The 23185-nt window shown below is 42.8% G+C and overlaps 1 protein-coding gene and 2 long non-coding RNA genes across 9 annotated transcripts in view; 2 read left to right on the top strand and 1 right to left on the bottom strand.

Moving 5' to 3' along the window:
* Positions 1 to 3354: 3354 nt before the first annotated feature.
* Positions 3355 to 23185, bottom strand: part of LOC110532433 (immunoglobulin-like and fibronectin type III domain-containing protein 1) — a 51070-nt gene continuing 31239 nt past the window's right edge. For 5 of the 7 annotated variants that reach the window (XM_036988399.2, XM_036988400.2, XM_090184841.1 and 2 more), the window contains 15 exons: positions 18913 to 19020; positions 14848 to 14955; positions 10439 to 10546; positions 8054 to 8178; positions 7818 to 7959; positions 7312 to 7605; positions 6805 to 7101; positions 6436 to 6615; positions 6197 to 6325; positions 5756 to 6064; positions 5518 to 5603; positions 5210 to 5402; positions 4679 to 4975; positions 4086 to 4412; positions 3355 to 3968 (listed from right to left, as the gene is read on the bottom strand). In XM_036988399.2, coding sequence (XP_036844294.2) covers positions 3964 to 3968; positions 4086 to 4412; positions 4679 to 4975; positions 5210 to 5402; positions 5518 to 5603; positions 5756 to 6064; positions 6197 to 6325; positions 6436 to 6615; positions 6805 to 7101; positions 7312 to 7605; positions 7818 to 7959; positions 8054 to 8178; positions 10439 to 10546; positions 14848 to 14955; positions 18913 to 19020 — 2708 coding nt within the window. In that variant the 3' untranslated portion in view covers positions 3355 to 3963. The remainder of the gene's footprint in view (positions 3969 to 4085; positions 4413 to 4678; positions 4976 to 5209; positions 5403 to 5517; positions 5604 to 5755; positions 6065 to 6196; positions 6326 to 6435; positions 6616 to 6804; positions 7102 to 7311; positions 7606 to 7817; positions 7960 to 8053; positions 8179 to 10438; positions 10547 to 14847; positions 14956 to 18912; positions 19021 to 23185) is intronic. The other 2 variants (XM_036988402.2, XM_090184843.1) reach the window with 1 other exon arrangement.
* LOC110532434 (uncharacterized) lies at positions 4195 to 5115 on the top strand. The gene is made up of 2 exons (XR_002474832.3): positions 4195 to 4436; positions 4703 to 5115. It is a non-coding gene; the product is annotated as an uncharacterized LOC110532434 (long non-coding RNA).
* On the top strand, positions 20354 to 22655 carry LOC149981286 (uncharacterized). The gene is made up of 2 exons (XR_016483359.1): positions 20354 to 20704; positions 22503 to 22655. It is a non-coding gene; the product is annotated as an uncharacterized LOC149981286 (long non-coding RNA).

The following is a 23185-nucleotide window of genomic DNA, read 5'->3' as shown; positions in this document are numbered from 1 at the left end:
AAATACCTTATTTACATAAGTATTCAGACCCTTTGCTATGAGACTCGAAATTGAGCTCAGGTGCATCCTGTCTCCATTGATCATCTTTGAGATGTTTCTACAACTTGATTGGAGTCCACCTGTGGTAAATTCAATTGATTGGACATTATTTGGAAAGGCACACACCTGTCTATATAAGGTCCCACAGTTGACAGTGGATGTCAGAATAAAAACCAAGCCATGAGGTCGAAGGAATTGTCTGATCTGGGGAAGGGTACAAAAACATTTCTGCAGCAGTGAAGGTCTCCAAGAACAGTGGCCTCCGTCATTCTTAAATGGAAGAAGTTTGGAACCACCAAGACTCTTCCTAGAGCTGGACGCCCGGCCAAACTGAGCAATTGGGAGAGAAGGGCTTTGGTCAGGGAGTTGACCAACACCCCGATGGTCTGACCGAGCTTCAGAGTTCCTCTGTGGAGATGGAAGAACCTTCCAGAAGAACAATAATCTCTGCAGAACTCCACCAATCAGGTCTTTATGGTAGCATGACCAGACGGAAGCCACTCCTCAGTAAAAGGCACATGACAGCCCACTTGGAGTTTGCAAAAAAAGCACCTAAAGGACTCTAAGACCATGAGAAACAAGATTCTCTGTTCTGATGAAACCAAGATTGAACTCTTTGGCCTGAATGCCAAGTGCCGCGTCTGGAGAAAACCTGGCACCATCTCTACGTTGAAGCACAGTGGTGGCAGCATCATGCTGTGGGGATGTTTTTCAGCGGCAGGGACTGGGAGACTAGTCAGGATCGAGGGAAAGATGAACGGAGCAAAGTACAGAGAAATCCTTGATGAAAACCTGCTCCTGAGTGCTCAGGACCTCAGACTGAGGCCAAGGTTCACCTTCTAACAGGACAACAACCCTAAGCACACAGCCCAGACAACGCAGGAGTGGATTCGGGACAAGTCTCTGAAGATCCTTAAGTGGCCCAACCAGTGCCCGGACTTGAACCTGATCAAACATCTCTGGGGATACCTGAAAATAGCTGTGCAGCGACGTTCCCATCCAACCTGACAGAGCTTGAGAGGATCTGCAGAGAAGAATGAGAGAAACTCCCCAAATACAGGTGTGCCAATTTTGTAGCGTCATACCCAAGAAAACTCGAGGCTGTAATCGCAGCCAAAGGCGCTTCAACAAAGTACTGAGTAAAGGGTCTGAATACTTATGTACATTTGATATGACTGTTTTTATGTTTAATATGTTTTCAAAAATGTCTAAAAAACAGTTTTTGCTTTTCAATTATGGGGTAATGTAGATTGATGAGTATCACGACTCAGGATATGACCCAAATGCAGACACAGAAGGCGGATAGTACAGTTCTCAATATTTTATTATAACACAGGGCAAAGGGCAGGTTGAGGACAGGCAGAGGTTCGTAATCAGGTCAGATTCAGACAGGTACAGGACGGAAGGCAGGCTCGGGGTCAGGGCAGGCAGAAAGGTCAGAACTGGGAAAACTAGGAAACAAACACTTGAGAAACAGGAAAACGGGAAAGAATGCTGGTAAGACCTGACAAGATGAGACGAACTGGCATCAGACAAACAGAGAACACAGGTATAAATGCTCAGAGGATAATGGGGAAGATGGGTGATACCTGGAGGGGGTGGAGACAAGCACAAAGACAGGTGAAACCGATCAGGCGGAAAAAACAATTTAATCAAGTTTAGAATAAGGCTGTAACCTAACAAAATGTGGAAAAAGTTAAGGGGTATATGAATACTTTCCGAATGCACTGTATATAATTTTCTATGCATGCCTTAGTTCGGCACCACCATGTTGTCGTGTCTTTGGCTATGCCAGATTAAGTGATATGACATGCTATTCTATAAAATAATTTCTCCGTAATCAATATTACCTGATTGAGCTAATCATGTAAATGTAACTCACTAGAGAGTCGGGGCACCACAAAATAATATTTATAGAGCTGTTATCTTCCGAATAAACTCTTAAAGACCTAGTAATATTTTACATCAATAGCAGTCAATATTAATCGTCACCTTAATTCAGTCTCATCTGAAAGTTGTAAATTCTTGGTTATCTTCACCAACCCTGGCTAACAAGTTGAATCAGCAATACAAAATTGGGTTTAATTATTTATTTACTAAATACCTAACTAATCACACAGAATTACACAAACACATAATTAATCATAACTTGATTACAAATTACGTCATAAAGGAAAACGTCCCTAGCTGGTGGAACAGATATGACAGCTGGTTACACAAAAGAAAAGGGACTGGGTTTGAGTGAACGAGCGGGAAGACTGAGGGACACAGGGAGAAGCTGTGCTATCGTAAATAGAGTATCTTATGCATTCTAAATTACCGCCCATTTGGAAAAGGAAAATGCACTAAATATTTACTGAGCTGCGCTTCGGTAGGTTGGTGGTAGATGGAAGGCTGTGTTGCCCAACCGAGTCCTTTGTCCTTTGAATAATGTCTCTGCTGGTAAATTGGATACGTTGTAGAAACATCGTTTTGTGGTAGACAGAATACTCTGTCTGTTCCTTCCTAACCTGCGTTTGCAGCTGCTGTTGCTAACTCAACAGCTAGCAGGTATCAATTCTTAAGTGAATAAGTGTTCAAAGTTCATACCATTCGCAACCAAAGCTCATGCTGATGTTGGCTTCGTTCTGCAGTTATTATCTGACCGTCGTCCTCACATCCTCGGAACAGGAGGTTACATTGCCGTCAAGGCTTTACATAGGAAGGGAGAGGAGGGCGTGTTTGAAAAGTGTTATAGCCCATGTCCCTTCACAGGGGCGGGCCACTGATTGAGCATAGCCCTAACCTTATGAAATCCCAAATCTCACATTTTAGAAGCTAAAATCACATTTCATCCCATCACGAATAATTTCATATTCAAACATTTAAATTGAACAACAATTCCATGTGAATCCGATAACTCTGATGTGTAGACTTTCCACTGTAGAGTTTATGTCATCTTATCATTGATGAGAATGTCTCAGATGACAAAGTACCACTGCATATGCTCAATTGGTCGGATTACCAGAATATAGTTAATTTCCCCCCACCTTCTGATGTTCCCAGAATCTCTATGTTAACCAAAGGGGTTTGCAAATGTAACATCAGTAGGGTAGAGAGGAAAAGGGGGGTAAGAGGTATTTATGAACTTCATAAACCTACCCTCAGGCCAACGTCATGACAATGTCATGTAGCTTCTTAGTGACTGCGTACACAATTATCAGTATGTAGCCTAAATTATGAATAGGCTCTATAGAGGTGGGGGGGATGTGTGTTGTAAATCTTCATTTTGTGTCTTTCAAAAAGCCTTAAAAAACATTTCACAATTACAACAACTTTGCCAAACCCTTTATTTGCATTGCATGTTACAAGTGACATAGTTGAGTTCTCAAAATAATTGACAGCACAGCTCAGTTATTTTCTGTGGTCATATTTAGTATTTCATGGGACCTACAGTAAACTGTCCACTGCATTCATGTCTATTGCCATCCCTTCCACAGGCTTTACACAACACTTTCTGTATGTGTGTGTGTGTGTGTACACTTTCGGTCACTTTCTAGTATGTTTTTATTCGGAATGTCAACATTATTCAGCATGAAATTAGTATGTTTAACATTGCAACAAAATTGGAGAGGGTTTTGGTAATAAAGTGATTTAGGATCAGAATTAATTTAAGTCTAGGAAACCCCAACTCCCAGGATGGGTCAATGTCATCTCGATTCGGGTCCTTTTAGGTCGTGAAATATCCACATCAAACATAATGATCAAAAACGATCACTCTTGTCATTTTTACTTACTAGCCTTAACAAACACAGTGCATGTCTTACAAGCAGTACAGTCATGCATTTTGGAAAATAACTTAATTCAATCATATAACAAAATTGACATTTTCCACCTTGATACATAATAACGCCTCTACATACTGAAGCACTGTAAAATGTTTCTTCATTCTGTGAGCAAGAGAGAGAGAGAAACAATATTACCCTATTTGAATTACATTAAATAATATTCTAACTCACACCGAGGCACTAAACATGTTTATCAGAGCAGGTCAGTGGAGTTCTCACCTCTGACTGTGAGTTTGGTGGAGGACTCGGCCCTCCCCAGGGAACTTTCTATTTGGATGCTGTACTCGCCCCAGTCTTTGGGGGTCACACGGAGTATCAGCAAGGAGCAGACACCACAGATGTTTGTGATCAAGTAGTTGGTGTTAGTGTTGAGGCTGATGTTGTTGCGGTACCAAGTGACGCGAGGCTTGGGATTTCCCTTTATGGCACAGCTCATATAGCACTCGTAGCCTTTGGGTGCTGTGTGCTGTCTCAGTGGCACAAGGAAGGCTGGAGCGGTCCGCAAATCACACGTTTTGTAGGCTGGCATGTTTACCACAAATGTGTCTAGAGAAGAAACATGGCAGAAAGGTAAAATGCTCATCTTACATGTCATGTAATGCTTAAGTTAAAAGAGCAGCATTTTATAAAGGGTTCATAGATTGTTCATACATTTGTAATAAACCGTTATAATAGCACATTAGTACTTGTCAAATGTTGAGCTTAATGACTGCTATTGATTATACTGTTATTAGTACCTGTCTATCCATAAAAGCTGATTTATATGACTTATTTATATGGCAAAGTATCTCTCTCTGCCTGGCTTCTAATACCTTTCCTCCTCTCGCTTCCCCAAGTGGGAGACTCAGACGGAGCAGACATGCCCATGTCATTCTTGGCGTAGACCCTGAAGTGGTACTCCCTGCCAGGCATAATGTTACAAGCCGTGAACTTGTTGTTGAAGAGCCGGTCGGCCACCATGCTCCATGAGCCTTTGGTGGAGTCCCGTTTAGACACAGAGTAGTGAAGGTGGTCGTCACGCTTCTCATCAGGGGATGGCTCCCAAATCACAGTCACAGTGCCTGGGACGTTCTCCTCAAGTTCTACTGGTCCTGGAGGCTTGGGATCATCTACAGCCAGAGTCAGAGATGATAGTCAGTATGATGTTACACTTCGCGAGGACATTCTATCATTAGGTGGTAATTGTTGTTGATTCACTTATGGCCGATGTTCATTGTGACTGCTGATATTTAAAATACTTTCTTTGTGAGTGCGGGCCTTGGCTGTCTTTTTCATCTTGTGCAAGTTCCAATCCCTTCTCAGTCTGAAACACACTAGGAGAGCTTTACTGTATGTTACTGTACCTGTAACCCTGACCTCCACGCTGAAGCTCTCCTGGCCCACTAGATTTTTGACCACTATGGTGTAGATCCCTGAATCAGAGCGCTCAGAGGAAGTGATCAGAAGTTGAGATGACGATTCAGAGTTGGAGATATTGACCCGCTTCAGCAAAGGAACATCGTCCTTCAGCCACATGACTTCTGGCCATGGGGATGCCTGTTAATAACAAGATGATTAAAACATAATCAGGATTTAAAACATCAAGATAGCATGCATTGCACATGCTCTTAAAGCATATGCCAATTACCAGTTTCACCTCTTACCCTCTTACCTCAAAGTTTAAGAGGATCCTGACAGAATTTCCAGCTCTCACCACCATGAAACTCTTCATCTTATTATCGGTGAAGCATGGTCTCACTGAAAAACAGTGACAAAAATAAATGAGGACATTTGAAACTCATCTTATGTAACTCTTACTTACGTAGGCTTCTTGGGTGATTATCCCCAATGTAGGCTAAAACAGACAAACAATACAACATATTCCCAATGAACGCATCATCGTCACCCACCAGGTGGAGGCATGGCCAGGATGTAGTTGTCCAGATCCTGGGGCACTCCTTCTCCTCCGTCATTGATAGCGATCACCCTGATCCAGTACATGGCCATGGCCTTCAGGCTTTTCACAGTGAAGGTGGTCAAGATGATGGGGGTGATGTTACAGCGGGTCCAGTCTATGCACTCAGCCTGCCTGACCTCTATAAAATACCCTTTGGCCTCATCCTGGACCCCCACTTCCTCTGTGGGTTTGTTCCAGGACAGGGAGAGGGCGGTGTAGGATGTGTCTGCCACCTTCAGATCTTCCACTTTCCCTGGGGGATCTAAAACAAACACAAAGTCGTAAATCTAATGGCAATCTAAACAAGCATCTAAATAAACAATTATTTCAGAAAATATGGTGTTTTATTATAGTTGTACATGTTGCTCGCACTTTGAAAGGATGTATGACTTACTCTTTGGGTCTTTTGCGAAAATAAACTCTGAAGGGGAACTGGGCTCGCTGAGTCCAGAGACATTGATAGCATAAACTCTGAACTCGTATTCGTGCCCTGCTACAACATCTGTCACTGCACGTTTCTTTTCTAGTAGTGAGGAGAAACAGAATCAGTCATAGAAAGTCCAATACAATTGAATTCATTAAACCAAAGAAGCTGTGGTATACTAACGCCCCTAATTCACTAAAAGAAGAGACCTTGGATAGGCTCGTCTGTAGGGTTGACAGGACTCCAAAGATTACTCCCCTTCTTGCGTTTTTCCAAGTTGTAGCCCAGGATGCGAGACCCGCCAGTGTCGGTCGGGGTAGACCATGTCAGGTTGATGCAGTTGTTAAAAGCACTAGCCACTTTTGGTGGGGCAGGGCTGCTAGGAAAGGCTGAGATATTTCAGAGAAATGACATAACATTTCGTGTATGGGTAACACTTTTCAAAATGTTCTGTTATAATACCCAAATAAGGTTATCGTAAGCACAACTTTTGAAGTAGATTCTAATGACAAGATATAACCACTTACGTGACATTGTTGACATCCACTATAAACCTACTAAACCTACAACTAGCTCACCCAAGGTGCCAGCCGTGAGGTCATCAGTCTCCATCATCTCACTAACGCCCTCCTCGGTGACCACCCTGATACGATAGCAATACTTCCTGCCGTGTTCCACGTCGTTATCCTTGTATTCGGGCACGCCAGGGATGTCCCCCAGCTTCTTCCAAGTGTTGCGGCCAACTTGCTGGCGCTCCAGGTTGTAGTTTATTACTGGGCAGCCACCGTCGTCCTTTGGAGCTCTCCATTTGATATGAATACAAGAGGCTGTGCTTTCGAGGACCTCCACAGGGCCCTGGGGCGCAGTGGGTTTGTCTACCAGATCAGACAGAAAGAGAGAGAGGTCACATTACCCTAGCCAAAACAGTCTGCAGTCATGTCTCTGCATTGGAATTTAAGAGAGAGAACTGACTGTCCACAGCACAGATACACCTGAATATCTCTGAACAATGATTGAACTGAGACCGTTCAATCATCGTTCTTGAATTGAACTAATTCAAACATTGGTTCCATTTCTCAACTCACCGAGGACAATGAGTCTTGAGATAGCCTCCATGGTACCATGTTCGTTCTTGAGCTTGATCTTGATCTCTCCAGTGTCTTTGCGCTGGCACTTGCTGAGGAGCAGGCGGCTTTGGGTGAAGGACTTCTCTATCTTGGTGGTGTTATCGTCCAGGAGCTCCTCTCCATTTCTGTACCACTGGATCTTCATGGGCTCGCGGCCCACAAAGGGCAGTTTGAAAGTGGTGCTATTCCCCACTTTGACTATGACCGGCTGAGAGAACGCAGACAGATCATCAGGGTCAAACCTGGGAGGGTCTGAATAGGACACAGATCATGCAATGTAACTGACATTTGACTCAACTGCAATTTTTTTTTTTTTTATCTGAATACTAAAAGTGGCTAACTTTTTTTAAGTGCATAATGATTTTATAATTTGAGTATTGTGAAATGGCTACTCAAATTATGTTGAGACAGCGTAGACATTGTATTGTACATATAACCAAAATGAATGCCTTTCGTTTTCTAACCTTCCACATTCAGCATTGCCTCAGTTTTACGCCCGTCTGCCTCAAAGCGGTATTTTCCAGAGTCTTCCTCCTGACAACGGTTGATGACCAGCTTGTGGTTTGCACCATCTCTGGACATTATGTGTCCATCATCTGCTGTCAACTGTCAGGGAAGATATATATTATAATTTATCTTAAGATATTATCAAATAAAAATATATTGGGGGGTGAGAATGACAAAGATAATTCAGTCTAACCTTCTTGCTATCTCTGTACCAGGTCCCTTCACAATTATCATTGCTCAGCTTACACATCAGTTCTGCAGGCTGGCCAATGAGGGCATGGACATTTGACAACCCGCTTACGAACTGAACTCCTGGATCTGGCATACACAACAGCAAACTATTAGGGACTTAAGACTGGTTTTATTACATTTGTTTCAGACATACTTACCAGATGTGATGTTAACATCTAATGCCATTTTGTAGTGCTCTGAAGAAATTATTATTTGGGCTGTCTTGAGTAGGATAATGGTTAGACCAGAAAATGTACAGTTGAAGTCGGAAGTTTACATACACTTAGGTTGGAGTCATTAAAACTCGTTTTTCAACCACTCCACACATTTCTTGTTAACAAACTATAGTTTTGGCAAGTCGGTTAGGATATTTACTATGTGCATGACACAAGTAATTTTTCCAACAATTGTTTACAGACAGATTAATTCACTGTATCACAATTCCAGCGGGTCAGAAGTTTACATACACTAAGTTGACTGTGCCTTTTAACAGCTCGGAAAATTACAGAAAATTATGTCATGGCTTTAGAAGCTTCTGATAGGCTAATTGACATCATTTCGGTCAACTGGAGGTGTACCTATGGGCAGAACTGAAAAGCGTGTGAAAGGAAGGCCTTTAAATTGTTTAACATGGGTCAAGCATTTCGGGTAGCCTTCCACAAGCTTCCCACATTAAGTTGGGTGAATTTTGGCCCATTCATCCTGACAGAGCTGGTGTAACTGAGTCAGATTTGTAGGCCTCCTTGCTCGCATACACTTTTGCAGTTATGCCCACAAATTTTCTATAGGATTGAGGTCAGGGAATTGTTTTGGCCACTCCAATACCTTGACTTTGTTGTTCTTAAGCCATTTTGCCACAACTTTGGAAGTATGCTTGGGTTCATTGTCCATTTGGAAGACACATTTGCAACCAAGCTTTAACTTCCTGACTGATGTCTTGAGATGTTGCTTCAATATAGCCACATAATTTTCCTTCCTCGTGAGCCATCTATTTTGTGAAGTGCACCAGTCTCTCCTGCAGCAACGCACCCCCACAACATGATGTTGCCACCCCCGTGCTTTCCTCAAAACATAATGATGGTCTTCATGGCCATTATTGTTTCATCAGACAGAGGACATTTCTCCAAAAAGTACGATCTTTGTTCCCATGTGCAGGTTAAAACCGTAGTCTGGCTTTTTTATGGCGGTTTTGGAGCAGTGGCTTTCTTCTTTTTTGCGGAGCAGCTTTTCAGGTTATGTCGATATAGGACTCGTTTTACTGTGGATATAGTAGATACCTGTGTACCTGTTTCCTCCAGCATCTTCACAAGGTCCTTTGTTCTGGGATTAATTTGCACATTTTGAAACCAATGTACATTCATCTCTAGGAGACAGAATGCGTCTCCTTCCAGAGCAGTACTATTGTTTGTACTGATGAATGTGGTATCTTCAGGAGTTTGGAAATTGCTCCCAATGATGAATCAGGTCTACAATTTTTTTCGGAGGTATTGGCTGATTTCTTTGGATTTTCCCATGATGTCAAGCAAAGAGGCACTGAGTTTTAAGGTAGGCCTTGAAATACATCCACAGGTACACCTCCAATTGACTCAAATTATGTTAATTGGCCTTTCAGATGCTTGTAAAGCCATGACATAATTTTCTGGAATTTTCCGAGCTGTTTAAAGGCACAGTCAACTTAGTGTATGTTTACTTCTGACCCACTGGAATTATGACACAGTGAATTATAAGTGAAATAATCTGTCTGTAAACAATTGTTGGAAACTTGTGTTATGCACAAAGTAGATGTCCTAACCAACTTGCAAAAACTACAGTTTGTTAACAAGATTTTTGTGGTTGAAAAACGAGTTTGAATGACTCCAGCCTAAGTGTATGTAAACTTCCGACTTCATCTGTAAAGCATTACAATAATGCACACAAACACACAACACAACAAGCATTTCTATGGCATCAGATCTTATTTTTTTAAGATAACAGTAATTAGAAGTACATTTCTTTAGCTCCATCTACAGAATAGTTAGAATAGTTATATGGAACATAGAAGAGTTTCATAGAACATCCACCCAGAAGAACACATTGCATAGAAAATTATATTGATGTTATTATAGGACTACATAAATCATACTTTTGGTTACTTTGAGATTTGCACATTCAGTATGGTAAGAGATGAGATTCAACATTCCCCTTTAAGGTACATGAATATTCTCAGTATCATCTCTTATCAGTGTAACAGATGACCCTGTTACAACAGTGTCATATTTCTCCAATTATTTCCCAAACTTGAGTGATACTCATGTGAATGCCATCTCCTCCATGCAGTCAGTACATGACGTCACGTGTGGTCTCTTACCAATCACTGTGTCCTTCAGCAGTGGGCCTTGCCTTGTGCGCTCTGAACGCTTGCCAGACACATCAGTGTACTGCTCAGTTTCTTCTGTACCACTTTGAGCATTGGGATCTGTGATTTGGACGTAAAATAATAACCTTGCAAGCAATTTCCAAAAGTACTTAGCATTTTGTTAAATTATGAAATGAAACCATCAGCTGTAAGGTTAGGGTTGGAAGAAAGCATTACATTTATTGTGAATAGAACACAAAAAGCATGACAGAGATACAGGAACGCACAACACAAAAAGCCACTCTATGAGATCAGGGATTTTATATACTGTATAAATACACAGTACCAGTAAAAGGTCTGGACACACCTACTCATTCAAGGGTTTTTCTTTATTTTTTACCAAATAGGGCCATCTCCTGTATACCACCCAAACCTTTTCACAACACAACTGATGGCTCAAACGCATTAAGAAGGAAATAAATTCCACAAATTAACTTTTAAGAATGCACACCTGTTAATTGGAATGAATTCCAGATGACTGATAGAATGCCAAGAGTGTGCAAAGCTGTCATCAAAATAAAGGTTGGCTACTTTGAAGAATCTCAACACTTTATTGGTTACTGAATGATTCCATGTGTGTTATGTCATAGTTGTGATGTCTTCACTATTATTCTACAATGTAGAAAATAGTAAAAATATAGAAAAACCCTTGAATGAGTAGGTGTGTCCAAACTTTTTTTTTTTTTTTTGGGTACTGTACATATACCCTTGATAAAGATGAGCAAAAATGACTATTTAAAATAAATACAAATACTGATCAATATTGTGTGCTGCAAAAAATGGGGACATGATATTATTTTATACTAATACAATTGCTCAGAGAAACAGATTTGGTCACACTTTATTTAGGTTATACTGTCAACAAACTACCTGTTGATAAGCAACTTCTTGCTAAGGTTAGAGTTAGGTTAGGTTTAGAATAAGGGTTAAGCTTAGAATTAGGGTTAGGGAGGTTAAGGGTTCAAGTTTTGGCTAGGGTTAGGGTAAGTTGAAATGTTATTGATAGTCTGTAGATAATCTGTAGAGCAGGGATCATCAACTAGATTTAGCCATGGGGCAATTGTGGACTTGAGCGGATGGTAAGACAGCAGGAACATAATTACACATAATTTGAAGACTGCAAATTGACCGCAAGAAGCCCAAACAGATATCATATTTGACTAAAACATAATATTTTCAAACCTTGCTTACATTTGTATAAGATCACATATACAGTGCCTTCGGAAAGTATTCACACCCCATGAAATGTTTTACATTTTGTTAGGTTACAGCCTTATTCTAAAATGGATTAAATAGATTTTTGTCCTCATAAATCTACACACAACACTCCATAATGACAAAGCAAAAACTGTTTTTTTGAAATGTTTGTTAATATATATATAAAAAACTCCTGAAATATCACATTTACATAAGTATTCAGACCCTTTACTCAGTACTTCGTTGTAGCACCTTTGGCTGTAATTACAGCCTCGAGTCTTCTAGGGTATAACGCTACAAACTTGGCACAACTCTATTTAGGGAGTTTCTCCCATTCTTCTCTGAAGATCCTCTCAAGCTCTGTCAGGTTGGATGGGGTTGGATGGGGAGTGTTGCTGCAGAGCTATTTTCAGGTCTCTCCAGAGATGTTCGATCGGGTTCAAGTCCAGGCTCTGGCCGGGCCACTCAAGGACATTCAGAAACTTGTCCCAAAGCTACTCCTGCTTTGTCTTGGCTGTGTGCTTAGGATTGTTGTACTGTTGGAAGGTGGACCTTCTCCCTAGTCTGAGATCCTGAGTGCTCTGGAGCAGGTTTTCATCAAGGATTTCTCTGTACTTTGCTCCGTTCATCTTTCACTCGATCCTGACTAGTCTCCCAGTCCCTGCCGCTGAAATTTTGGCAAACTCCAAGCGGGCTGTCATGTGCCTTTTACTGAGGGGTGGCTTCTGTCTGGCCACTCTACTATAAAGTTCTGATTGGTAGAGTACTGCAGAGATGGTTGTCCTTCTGGAACGTTCTCCCATCTCCACAAAGGAACTCTGAAGCTCGGTCAGACCATCCCTGACCAAAGCCCCGATTGATCAGTTTGGCCGGGTGGCCAGCTCTAGGAAGAGTCTTGGTGGTTCCAAACGTCTTCCACTTAAGATTGATGGAGGCCACTGTGTTCTTGGGGACCTTCAATGGTACAGACATTTTTTTGGTACCCTTTCCCAGATCTGTACCTCGACACAATCCTGTTTCTGAGCTCTACAGACAATTCATTTGACCTCATAGCTTGATTTTTGCTCTGACATGCTATGCACTGTCAACTTTGTGACCTTAAATAGACAAGTATGCCTTTCCAAATAATGTCCAATCAATTCAATTTACCACAGGTGGACTCCAATCATGTTGTGGAAACATCTCAAAGATGATCAATGGAACCATAATGCACCTGAGCTCAGTTTCTAGTCTTACAGCAAAGCGTTTCAATACTTATATAGATTGTATTTATTTTTTTAATTTATTTAACTAGGGAAATCATTTAAGAACAAATTCTTATTTTAAATGACATCCTAGGAACAGTGAGGTAACTGCCTTATTCAGGGGCAGAACGACAGGGGATTCAATCTTGCAATCTTTTGGTTACTAGACCAACACTCTAACCACTAAGCTACCTGCCACCCCAAGTTTTATAGTTTTAATCCATTTGCAAAAATAAATAAAAACAGTTTTTGCTTTGTCATTATGGGGTAACATGTGTAGATTAATGAAGGGAATTTTTGAGTAAAATAATAATAAGTGATATATTTTCGATGAAGGCTGTAATGTAACAAAATGCGGAAAAAGTCAAGGGGTCTGAATACTTTTCGAAGGCACTGTGTCTCTCTATTATGCATGGGAATACTTTAAAACAGATTTTCAGAATTATAATCACTTTATAAATATGATTTGCTGGTGTTTTTAGTCTTATGTCCAACCATAAAAAATACAAATATATATTTTTTCAGCACTTGGGGGGCCAAATAAAATCACCCACTGGCCAAATTCGGCTCGCGGGCCTCAAGTTGAGAAACCCTGCTGTAGAGCATCTACATACAAACTATCCAAATAAAGTGTTACCCAATACTCTAGCACCCTCCCCTTGCGAGGACAATGACACTGAACTTTTTTCTAAATTGTTTTATGAGATTGGAGAACATGTTGGGCGGGATCTTAGACCATACTTCCATACAGAATCTTTCCAGATCCTTGATATCCTTTGTGTCCTCTTATGGACTGCTCTCTTCAATTCAAACCACAGGTTTTCAATGGGGTTCGAGTCTGGAGACTGATATGTCCATTGCAAAATGTTTAATTTGTGGTCAATTAAACATTTCTTTGTGGATTTTGATTAGTACTTGGGGTTATTGTCTTGCTGGAAGATCTACTTGCAGCAAAATGTCAGCCTCCTGGCAAAGGCAACAAGGTTTTTGGCTAAAATGTCCTGGTACTTGGCAAAGTTCATGATGCCGTTGCCCCAGTACCACTGGATGAAAAATAGCCCCATAACATCAAAGATTGACCACCATATTTTAACGTAAGTATGAGGTACTCTTCTGCATATGCTTTTGTTTTTCAATGCCAAACCCACCACTGGTGTGCATGGCCAAAGAGCTCTAGTTTCATGTCATCTGACCATAGCACCGCCTGGAGTTTGATAAATGGCATTGGCATTTGGATTGGATCCAGTGCTATGGTCAGATGACATGAAAATCGAGCTCTTGGGCCACGTACACCAGCAGTGGATTTTGTCGTAGATAAAGACTCAGTATCATTATCCCTGCAAGGGGAGGGTGCTGGAGTATTGAAAACAGGAGATCCTATTATTACTTGTTCAACAAAATCATTCTCTGAGCAATTGTTTTAGTATAAAAATGTAAAATGTCATTTTTTTGCATGCAATATAGCTCAGTATTTGTATTCTTTATTTTACACAGTCTTTTTTGCTCATCTTTATCAAGGGTGCCAATAATTATGGACCTGACTGTACATATACTGTATAAATAAGCCCCATCATGTACAATTTAGTTAGAAGAGTTCTATGGAACATAGAAGAGTTTCATAGAACATCCACCCAGAAGAACACATTGCATGGAAAATTCTATTGATGTTATTATAGGACTACATAAATCCATTCTCAAAAATGAACATACTTTTGGTTACTTTGAGATGTGCACATACAGTATGGTAATAGATGAGATTCAACATTCCCCTTTAAGGTACATGTATCTTCTCAGTGTTAACAGATGATCCTGTTACAACAGTACCATATTTCTCCAATTATTTCCCAAACTTGAGTGATACTCATGTGAATGCCATCTCCTCCATGCAGTCAGTACATGACGTCACGTGTGGTCTCTTACCAATCACTGTGTCCTTCAGCAGTGGGCCTTGCCTTGTGCGCTCTGAACGCTTGCCAGATGCATCAGTGTACTCCTCCGTTTCTCCTGTACCACTTTGCCCATTGGGATCTGTGATTTGGCCATAAAATAATACAAATATTGCAAGCAATTTCCAAAATGTTATTTTGTTAAATCTGAAATTAACCCATCAGCTGTAGGCTTGGAGTTCTTAAAATGGTCTTGACATGGATATACTGTTTCCATGTTTTGTTTTACAATGATTTGTTAAATATTTGGAAATCAAGGAAGCTTTCAATGTCTTTTGAATAGAACACAAAAAGCATGGCAGCGATAACCAAACACAACACAACAAGCCTCTCTATGTGATCAGGGATTATATACACTGAGTGTACAACACATTAGGATCACCTTCCTAAATATTGAGTTGCACTCCCCTCCCTCTTTTGCTTTGCCCATTCACCCTCTGAATGGCACATACACAATCCATGTCTCAATTGTCTCAAAGCTTAAAATTCCTTCTTTAACCTGTCTCGGCCCCTTCATCTACACTGCTTTAAGAGGATTTAACAAGTGACATCAATAAGGGATCTTAGCTTTCCATCTGGATTCGCCTCGTGAGTTTATGTTATGGAAAGAGCAGGTGTTCCTAATGTTTTGTACACTCAGTGTATATACACTACATGACCAAAAGTATGCGGACACCTGCTCGTCAAACATCTCATTCCAAAATCATGGAGTTGGCCCCCCCTTTGTTGCTATAACATCCTCCACTCTTCTAGGAAGGCTTTCCACTAGATGGTGAAACATTTCTGTGGGGACTTGCTTCCATTCAGTCAACAAGAGCATTGGTGAGGTCGGGCACTGATGTTGGGCAATTAGGCATGGCTCGCAGCCGGCGTTCCAATTCATCCCAAAGGTGTTTGATGGGGTTGAGGTCAGGGCTCTGTGCAGGCCAGTCAAGTTCTTCCACACCGATCTCGACAAACTATTTCTGTATGGACCTCGCTTTGTGCACGGGGCATTGTAATGTTGAAACAGGAAAGGGCCTTCCCCAAACTGTTGCCACAAATTTGGAAGCACAGAATCGTCTAGAATGTCATTGTATGCTGTAGTGTTAAGATTTCCCTTCACTGGAAATGAGGGGCCTAGCCTGAACCATGAAAAACAGCCCCAGACCATTATTCCTCCACCACCTTTACAGTTGGTACTATGCATTGGGGCAAGTAGTGTTCTCCTGGCATCTGCCAAACTTAGATTCTTCCGATGGACTGCCAGATGGTGAAGCGTGATTCATCACTCCAGGGAACGTGTTTCCAGGCTTGTGTGTGGCTGCTCGGCCATGGAAACCCATTTTATGAAGCCCTCAATGAACAGTTTTTGTGCTGAAGTTGCTTCCAGAGGCAGTTTGGAACTCAGTAGTGAGTGTTGCAATCAAGGACAGACAATTTTTACTCGCTACAAGCTTCAGCAATCGGCAGTCCCATTCCGTGAGCTTGTGTGGCCTACCACTTCGCGGGTGAGCTGTTTCCACTTCCCAATAATTGCACTTACAGTTGACCAGGGAAGCTCTAGCAGGGCAAGAATTTGACAAACTGACTTGTTGGAAAGGTGACATCCATGACGGTGCCTGGTTGAAAGTCACTGAGCTGTTCAGTAAGGCCATTCTATTGCCAATGTTTGTCTATGGAGATTGCATGGCTGTGTGCTCGATTTTTACAGTGCCTTAAACTTCTTCACAACAGGATCTCGGACCTGCCTGGTGTGTTCCTTGTTCTTCATGATGCTCTCTGCGCTTTTAACGGACCTCTGAGACTATCACAGTGCAGGTGCATTTATACGGAGACTTGATTACACACAGGTGAATTGTATTTATCATCATTAGTCATTTAGGTCAACATTGGATCATTCAGAGATCCTCACTGAACTTCTGGAGAGAGTTTGCTGCACTGAAAGTAAAGGGGCTGAATCATTTTGCACGCCCAATTTTTCAGTTTTTGATTTGTTAAAAAAGTTTGAAATATCCAATAAATGTCGTTCCACTTCATGATTGTGTCCCACTTGTTGTTGATTCTTCACAAAAAAAATACAGTTTTATATCTTTATGTTTGAAGCCTGAAATGTGGCAAAAGGTCGCAAAGTTCAAGGGGGCCAAATACTTTCGCAAGGCACTGTATACACCTGTAAGCAACGGGTGTGGCTGAAATAGCCAAATCTACTAATTTGAAGGGGTGTCCACATACTTTTGTGTATATATATACAGTACCAGTCAAAAGTTTGGGCACACCAACTCATTCCAGGGTTTTTCTTTATTTTGACTATTTTCTACATTGTAGAATAATAGGGAAGAAATCAAAACTACGAAAAAACACATATGGAATCCTGTGGTAACCAAAATAAAATATATTATTACAAATATTACAAATCAAAATATATTTTAAGTAGCCACCCTTTGCCTTGATGACAGCTTTGCACATTCTTGGCATTCTCTCAACCAGCTTCATGAGGTAGTCACCTGGAATTCATTTCAATTAACAGGTGTGCCTTGTTAAAAGTTCATTGGTGGAATTTCTTTCCTTCTTAATGCGTTTGAGCCAATCAGTTGTGTTGTGACAAGGTAGCGGTAGTATACAGAAGATAGCGCTATCTGGTAAAAGACCAAGTCCATATTATGGCAAGAACAGCTCAACTAAGCAAAGAGAGATGACAGTCCATCATTACTTTAAGACATGAAGGTCAGTCAATGCGAAAATATTCAAGAACTTTGAAAGTTTCTTCAAGTGCAGTCGCAAAAACCATCATGCGCTATGATGAAACTGGCTCTCATCAGGACCACCACAGGAAAAGAAGACCTAGAGTTACCTCTGCTGCAGAGGATAAGCTCATTAGTGTTAACTGCATCTCAGATTCCAGCCCAAATAAATGCGTTACAGAGTTCAAGTAACAGACACATCTCAACATCAACTGTTCAAAGGAGACGTGAATCAGGCCGAATTGCTGCAAAGCAAACCACTACTACAGAACACCAATAAGAAGAAGAGACTTGCTTGGGCCAAGAAACACGATCAATGGACATTAGACCGGTGGAAATCTGTCCTTTGGTCTGATGAGTCCAAATTTGAGATTTTGGGTTCCAACCGCCGTGTCTTTGTGAGAAGCAGAGTAGGTGAACGGATGATCTCCGCATGTGTAATTCCCACCGTGAAGCATGGAGGAGGTGTGATGGTGCTTTGCTGGTGCTTTGCTGGTGACACTGTCTGTGATTTATTTAGAATTCAAGGCACACTTAACCAGCATGGCTACCACAGCATTCTGCAGAGATATGCCATCCCATCTTGTTTGCGCTTAGTGGGACTCTCACTTGTTTTTCAACAGGACATTTGTCCAAGAAGGAGAGTGATGTAGTGCTGCATCAGATGACCTGGCCTGCACAATCACCTGACCTCAACCCAATTGAGATGGGTTGGGATGACTTGAACCGCAGAGTGAAAGAAAAGCAGCCAACAAGTGCTCAGCATATGTGGGAACTCAAGACTGTTGGAAAAGCATTCCAGGTGAAGCTGGTTGAGAGAATGCCAAGCGTATGCAAAGCTGTCATCAAGGCAAAGGGTGGCTACTTTGGTTACTACATGATTCCATGTGTTATTTCATAGTTTTGATGTCTTCACTATTGTTCTACAATGTAGAAAATAGTAAAAATAAAGAAACGCTCTTAAATGAGTAGGTGTGTCCAAACTTTTGACTATTACTGTACATAGATATATAGCTAAATACATATGTATTTAAGCCCCATCTAGTAACATTTTGTCAGAAGAGTTCTACGGAACATAGAAGTTTCATAGAACATCTCCCCAGAAGAACACATCACAAGGAAGATACTGTGGATGTTATCATAGGACTATGGAAATCTATTCCAGAAAAGTATCATACTATTGGCTATTCTTAAATCTTCTCCTTGTCATTTCCCAAACTTGAATGACATTTGTCACTCATGTTAAAGCCATCGCCATCTCCTCCATTCAGTCAGTGCATGACGTCACGTGTATGACATCACGCATGGTCTCTTACCAATCACTGTGTCTTTCAGCAGTGGGCCTTGCCTTGTGCGCACTGAATGCATGCCAGCCGCATCAATGTACTCTTCAGTTTCTCCTGTCCCACTTTTCACATTGGGATCTGTTGTTTGGCCGTAAAATAATAAAAACCTTGATGGCACTTTCCACAATTACTTTTCATTTGATTGAATATGAAAATAAACCATCCGCTTTATGATTGTAATGGAAACAGTGACTTGACATAGCAACAATGAACAATACATGACAAAATAACCATATATATACACACAGATTAATAGAACAAAAACACACTCAGACATATTATTGTGAACAAAACATACATTGGGACATACAAGCAAACCAGTAACACTTTACATTAAGGCATACTTAAAAGGGATTTCTGAAGGGGTTTATAAGTAGTTTATAAAGAGTAAATTATATCTTTAATGTTTATGTTTTTTAAAACCACATATAAACCCCTTTTAAATCCTTTTAGGTGTCACGACTGCTGCCGAAGTCGTTGCCTCTCCTTGTTCGGGCGGTGCTCGGCGTTCGACGTCACCGGTCTTCTAGCCATCATTGATCCTTTTTTCATTTTCCATTGGTTTTGTCTTGTCTTCCCATACACCTGTTTTCAATCCCATTCATTACCTGTTGTGTATTTAACCCTCTGTTTCCCCTCATGTCTTTGTCAGAGATTGTTTTATTGTCAGTGTAGTGTGATTGTTGTATAGGTGTGCGTCGGGTCCTTGTACCCATGTTTATGTACATTTAGTGTTATGGAGCATACTCCGTGGACTTTATTAAAAGACTCCATTTTACACTCCATTTGACTCTCCTGCGCCTGACTTCCCTGCCACCTATTACATCTACGCATGACAGAATCTCTGACCAAATATATGAAGTCAGCAGGAGAGGACACTATGCCCATGGAGCTGGAGGAACGCGTTCAGGAACAAGCTAGGGAGATTGACGTTATCAGCTCCGTCATGGATCACATTGCCATGAAAATGGATCGCTGGGAGAGACAGGGAGTTTCTCCAGCGCCACCACCACAACCGGAATCTCCCGTGAACGATTTTTCCTCTCCGGAATCGAGGATCCATTTATCCCTACCTACGGGATACAACGGAGATACTGCCGGCTGCCAGGGTTTCCTCCTTAAACTGAGCTTGTATCTAGCCACGGCCTCCCCAGTACCATCTGACCGTGAGAAGAGTTACGCCCTCATCTCATGCCTCACCGGGAAAGCCCTGGAATGGGCCAGCGCTGTGTGTAGTAGGGAGGTTGCGGCGCTGGACCATTTTGAGGAGTTCACCCGCCAATTCCGGATAGTATTCGATCACCCACCTGAAGGCAAAGCAGCGGGTGAGCTTCTCTATCATCTGAGGCAGGAGACGAGGAGTGCACAGGATTTTGCCTTGGAGTTTAGGACCTTGGCTGCCGGAGCTGGATGGAGCGACAGGGCCCTGATCGACCATTACCGTTGTAGTCTACGCGAGGACGTCCGTCGGGAGCTGGCCTGTAGAGACACCACCCTCACCTTCGACCAGCTGGTGGACATGTCCATCAGGCTGGACAACATGCTGGCTACTCGTGGACGTCTAGATCGGGGTCTGGTTGTTCCATCCTCCCGCACCCTCTCTCCCGAACCTATGGAATTGGGAGGGATGGTGCGCAGGGAGACCGGAGGGGGTTCCCGCTGGAGCACCATTCAAGGTCGCAGAGAGCACACTGCTGGTCGGTGCCGGGTTGGTTCCTCTGGGAATAGAGAGGGCAGGCAGGGCATTCTGGCGTCACCCCAGGTGAGTAGGCACCATTCTCATCCAGAGCCCTCTGCTGCACTAATGTTTGTCTCTGTCTCTTTTCCTGACTTTTCACTGCATTCCCAGTATAAGGTGCTAGTAGATTCGGGTGCGGCTGGAAATTTCATTAATAAAAGTCTAGCTCATAGTTTAGGGATCCCTATTGTTCCTGTGGATATGCCTTTCCCTATTCATGCCTTAGATAGTCGACCATTAGGGTCAGGGTTTATCAGGGAGGTAACCGCACCTTTGTGTATGATAACGCAGGAGGGTCACAAGGAGAAGATTAGTCTTTTCCTTATTGATTCTCCTGCGTATTCTGTGGTGCTAGGCCTACCCTGGTTAGTTTGTCATAACCCCACTGTTTCTTGGCCACAGAGGGCTCTCACAGGGTGGTCGTGAGAATGCTCAGGTAGGTGTTTAGGGGTTTCCGTTGGTGCTACTACGGTGGAAAGTCCAGACCAGGTCTCCACCGTGCGCATTCCCCCCGAATATGCCGATTTGGCTTACAGAAGGCGACTCAATTACCACCCCATCGACTGGGGGATTGTGCGATAGATCTCCTGGTAGACGCTGCATATCCCAAGAGTCACGTGTATCCCCTGTCGCAAGCGGAGACGGAGGCTATGGAGACATATATGTCTGAATCCCTGCATCAGGGGTTCATTCAGCCATCCATTTCACCCGTCTCTTCGAGTTTATTTTTTGTGAAAAAAAAGGATGGCGGTTTACGCCCGTGCGTTGATTATCGAGGTCTTAATAAAATCACAGTGAAATATAGTTACCCGCTACCTCTGATCAATATGATTATTGAGTTAATGCACGGGGCACGTTTTTTCACAAAATTGGATCTCAGGAGTGCGTACAATCTGGTGCGTATTAAGAAGGGTGATGAGTGGAAGACAGCATTTAGCACCACCTCAGGTCATTATGAGTACCTGGTCATGCCATATGGGTTGACGAATGCTCCATCAGTTTTCCAATCATTTGTAGATGAGATCTTCAGGGACCTGCACGGGCAGGGTGTAGTGGTGTATATCGATGATATTCTGATATACTCTGCTACACGCGCCGAGCATGTGTCCCTGGTGCGCAGGGTGCTTGGTCGCCTGTTGGAGCATGATCTATATGTCAAGTCTGAGAAATGCTTGTTTTTCCAACAATCCATCTCCTTCCTAGGGCATCGGATTTCCACTTCAGGAGTGGAGATGGAGAGCGACCGCATTACAGCCGTGCGTAATTGGCCGACTCCAACCACGGTAAAGGAGTTGCAGCGTTTTTTGGGGTTTTCCAATTACTACCGGAGGTTTATCCGGGGTTTTGGTCAGGTGGCAGCTCCCATTACCTCACTGCTAAAGGGGGGCCCGGTGCGCTTGCAGTGGTCGGCTGAGGCGAACAGGGCTTTTGAGCACCTGAAGACTCTGTTTACTTCTGCGCCTGTGCTGGCTCATCCGGATCCCTCTTTGCCATTCATAGTGGAGGTGGACGCATCCGAAGCTGGGATAGGAGCAGTGCTCTCTCAGCGTTCGGGTATGCCACTGAAGCTTCGCCCCTGTGCTTTCTTTTCTAAGAAGCTCAGCCAGGCGGAGCGAAACTATGATGTGGGGAACCGGGAGCTGTTAGCTGTCGTAGAAGCTTTGAAGGTGTGGAGGCATTGGCTTGAGGGGGCTAAACACCCTTTTCTCATCTGGACTGACCACCGCAATCTGGAGTATATCCGGCAGGCAAAGAGATTGAATCCTCGCCAGGCAAGGTGGGCCATGTTTTTCACTCGTTTTGTGTTTACTCTTTCTTACAGACCAGGCTCCCAGAACGTTAAGGCAGACGCATTGTCTCGGCTGTATGACACAGAGGAGCGGTCCATGGATCCCACTCCCATACTCCCAGCTTCGTGTTTGGTGGCGCCAGTAGTGTGGGAGCTGGACGCGGACATTGAGCGGGCGTCACGTGCAGAGCCTTCTCCCCCTGAGTGTCCAGCTGGTCGTCTGTACGTTCCGTCTGCTGTACGCGACCGATTGATATATTGGGCTCACACGTCACCCTCCTCTGGTCATCCTGGGATAGGTCGGACGATGCGCTGTCTTGACGGGAGATACTGGTGGCCCACTTTAGCTAAGGACGTGAGGATTTATGTTTCTTCCTGCTCGGTGTGCGCCCAGTGCAAGGCTCCTAGACACCTGCCCAGAGGTAAGCTACAACCTCTACCTGTTCCTCAACGGCCGTGGTCACACCTGTCGGTGGATTTTTTTGACCGATCTTCCACCTTCACAGGGTTACACCACGATCCTGGTCGTTGTGGATCGGTTTTCTAAGTCCTGTCGTCTCCTCCCTTTGCCCGGTCTCCCTACGGCCTTACAAACTGCAGAGGCCCTGTTTACACACGTTTTCCGGCACTATGGGGTGCCTGAGGATATAGTGTCTGATCGGGGTCCCCAGTTCACATCAAGGGTCTGGAAGGCGTTCATGGAGCGTCTGGGGATC

This window comes from Oncorhynchus mykiss, chromosome 9, assembly GCF_057628025.1.
Source record: "Oncorhynchus mykiss isolate SJ-2025 chromosome 9, ASM5762802v1, whole genome shotgun sequence".
Taxonomy (NCBI): Eukaryota; Metazoa; Chordata; class Actinopteri; order Salmoniformes; family Salmonidae; genus Oncorhynchus; species Oncorhynchus mykiss.
The sequence above is the reverse complement of the archived record's forward strand: the minus strand, read 5'-3'. Positions and strand labels throughout refer to the sequence as shown.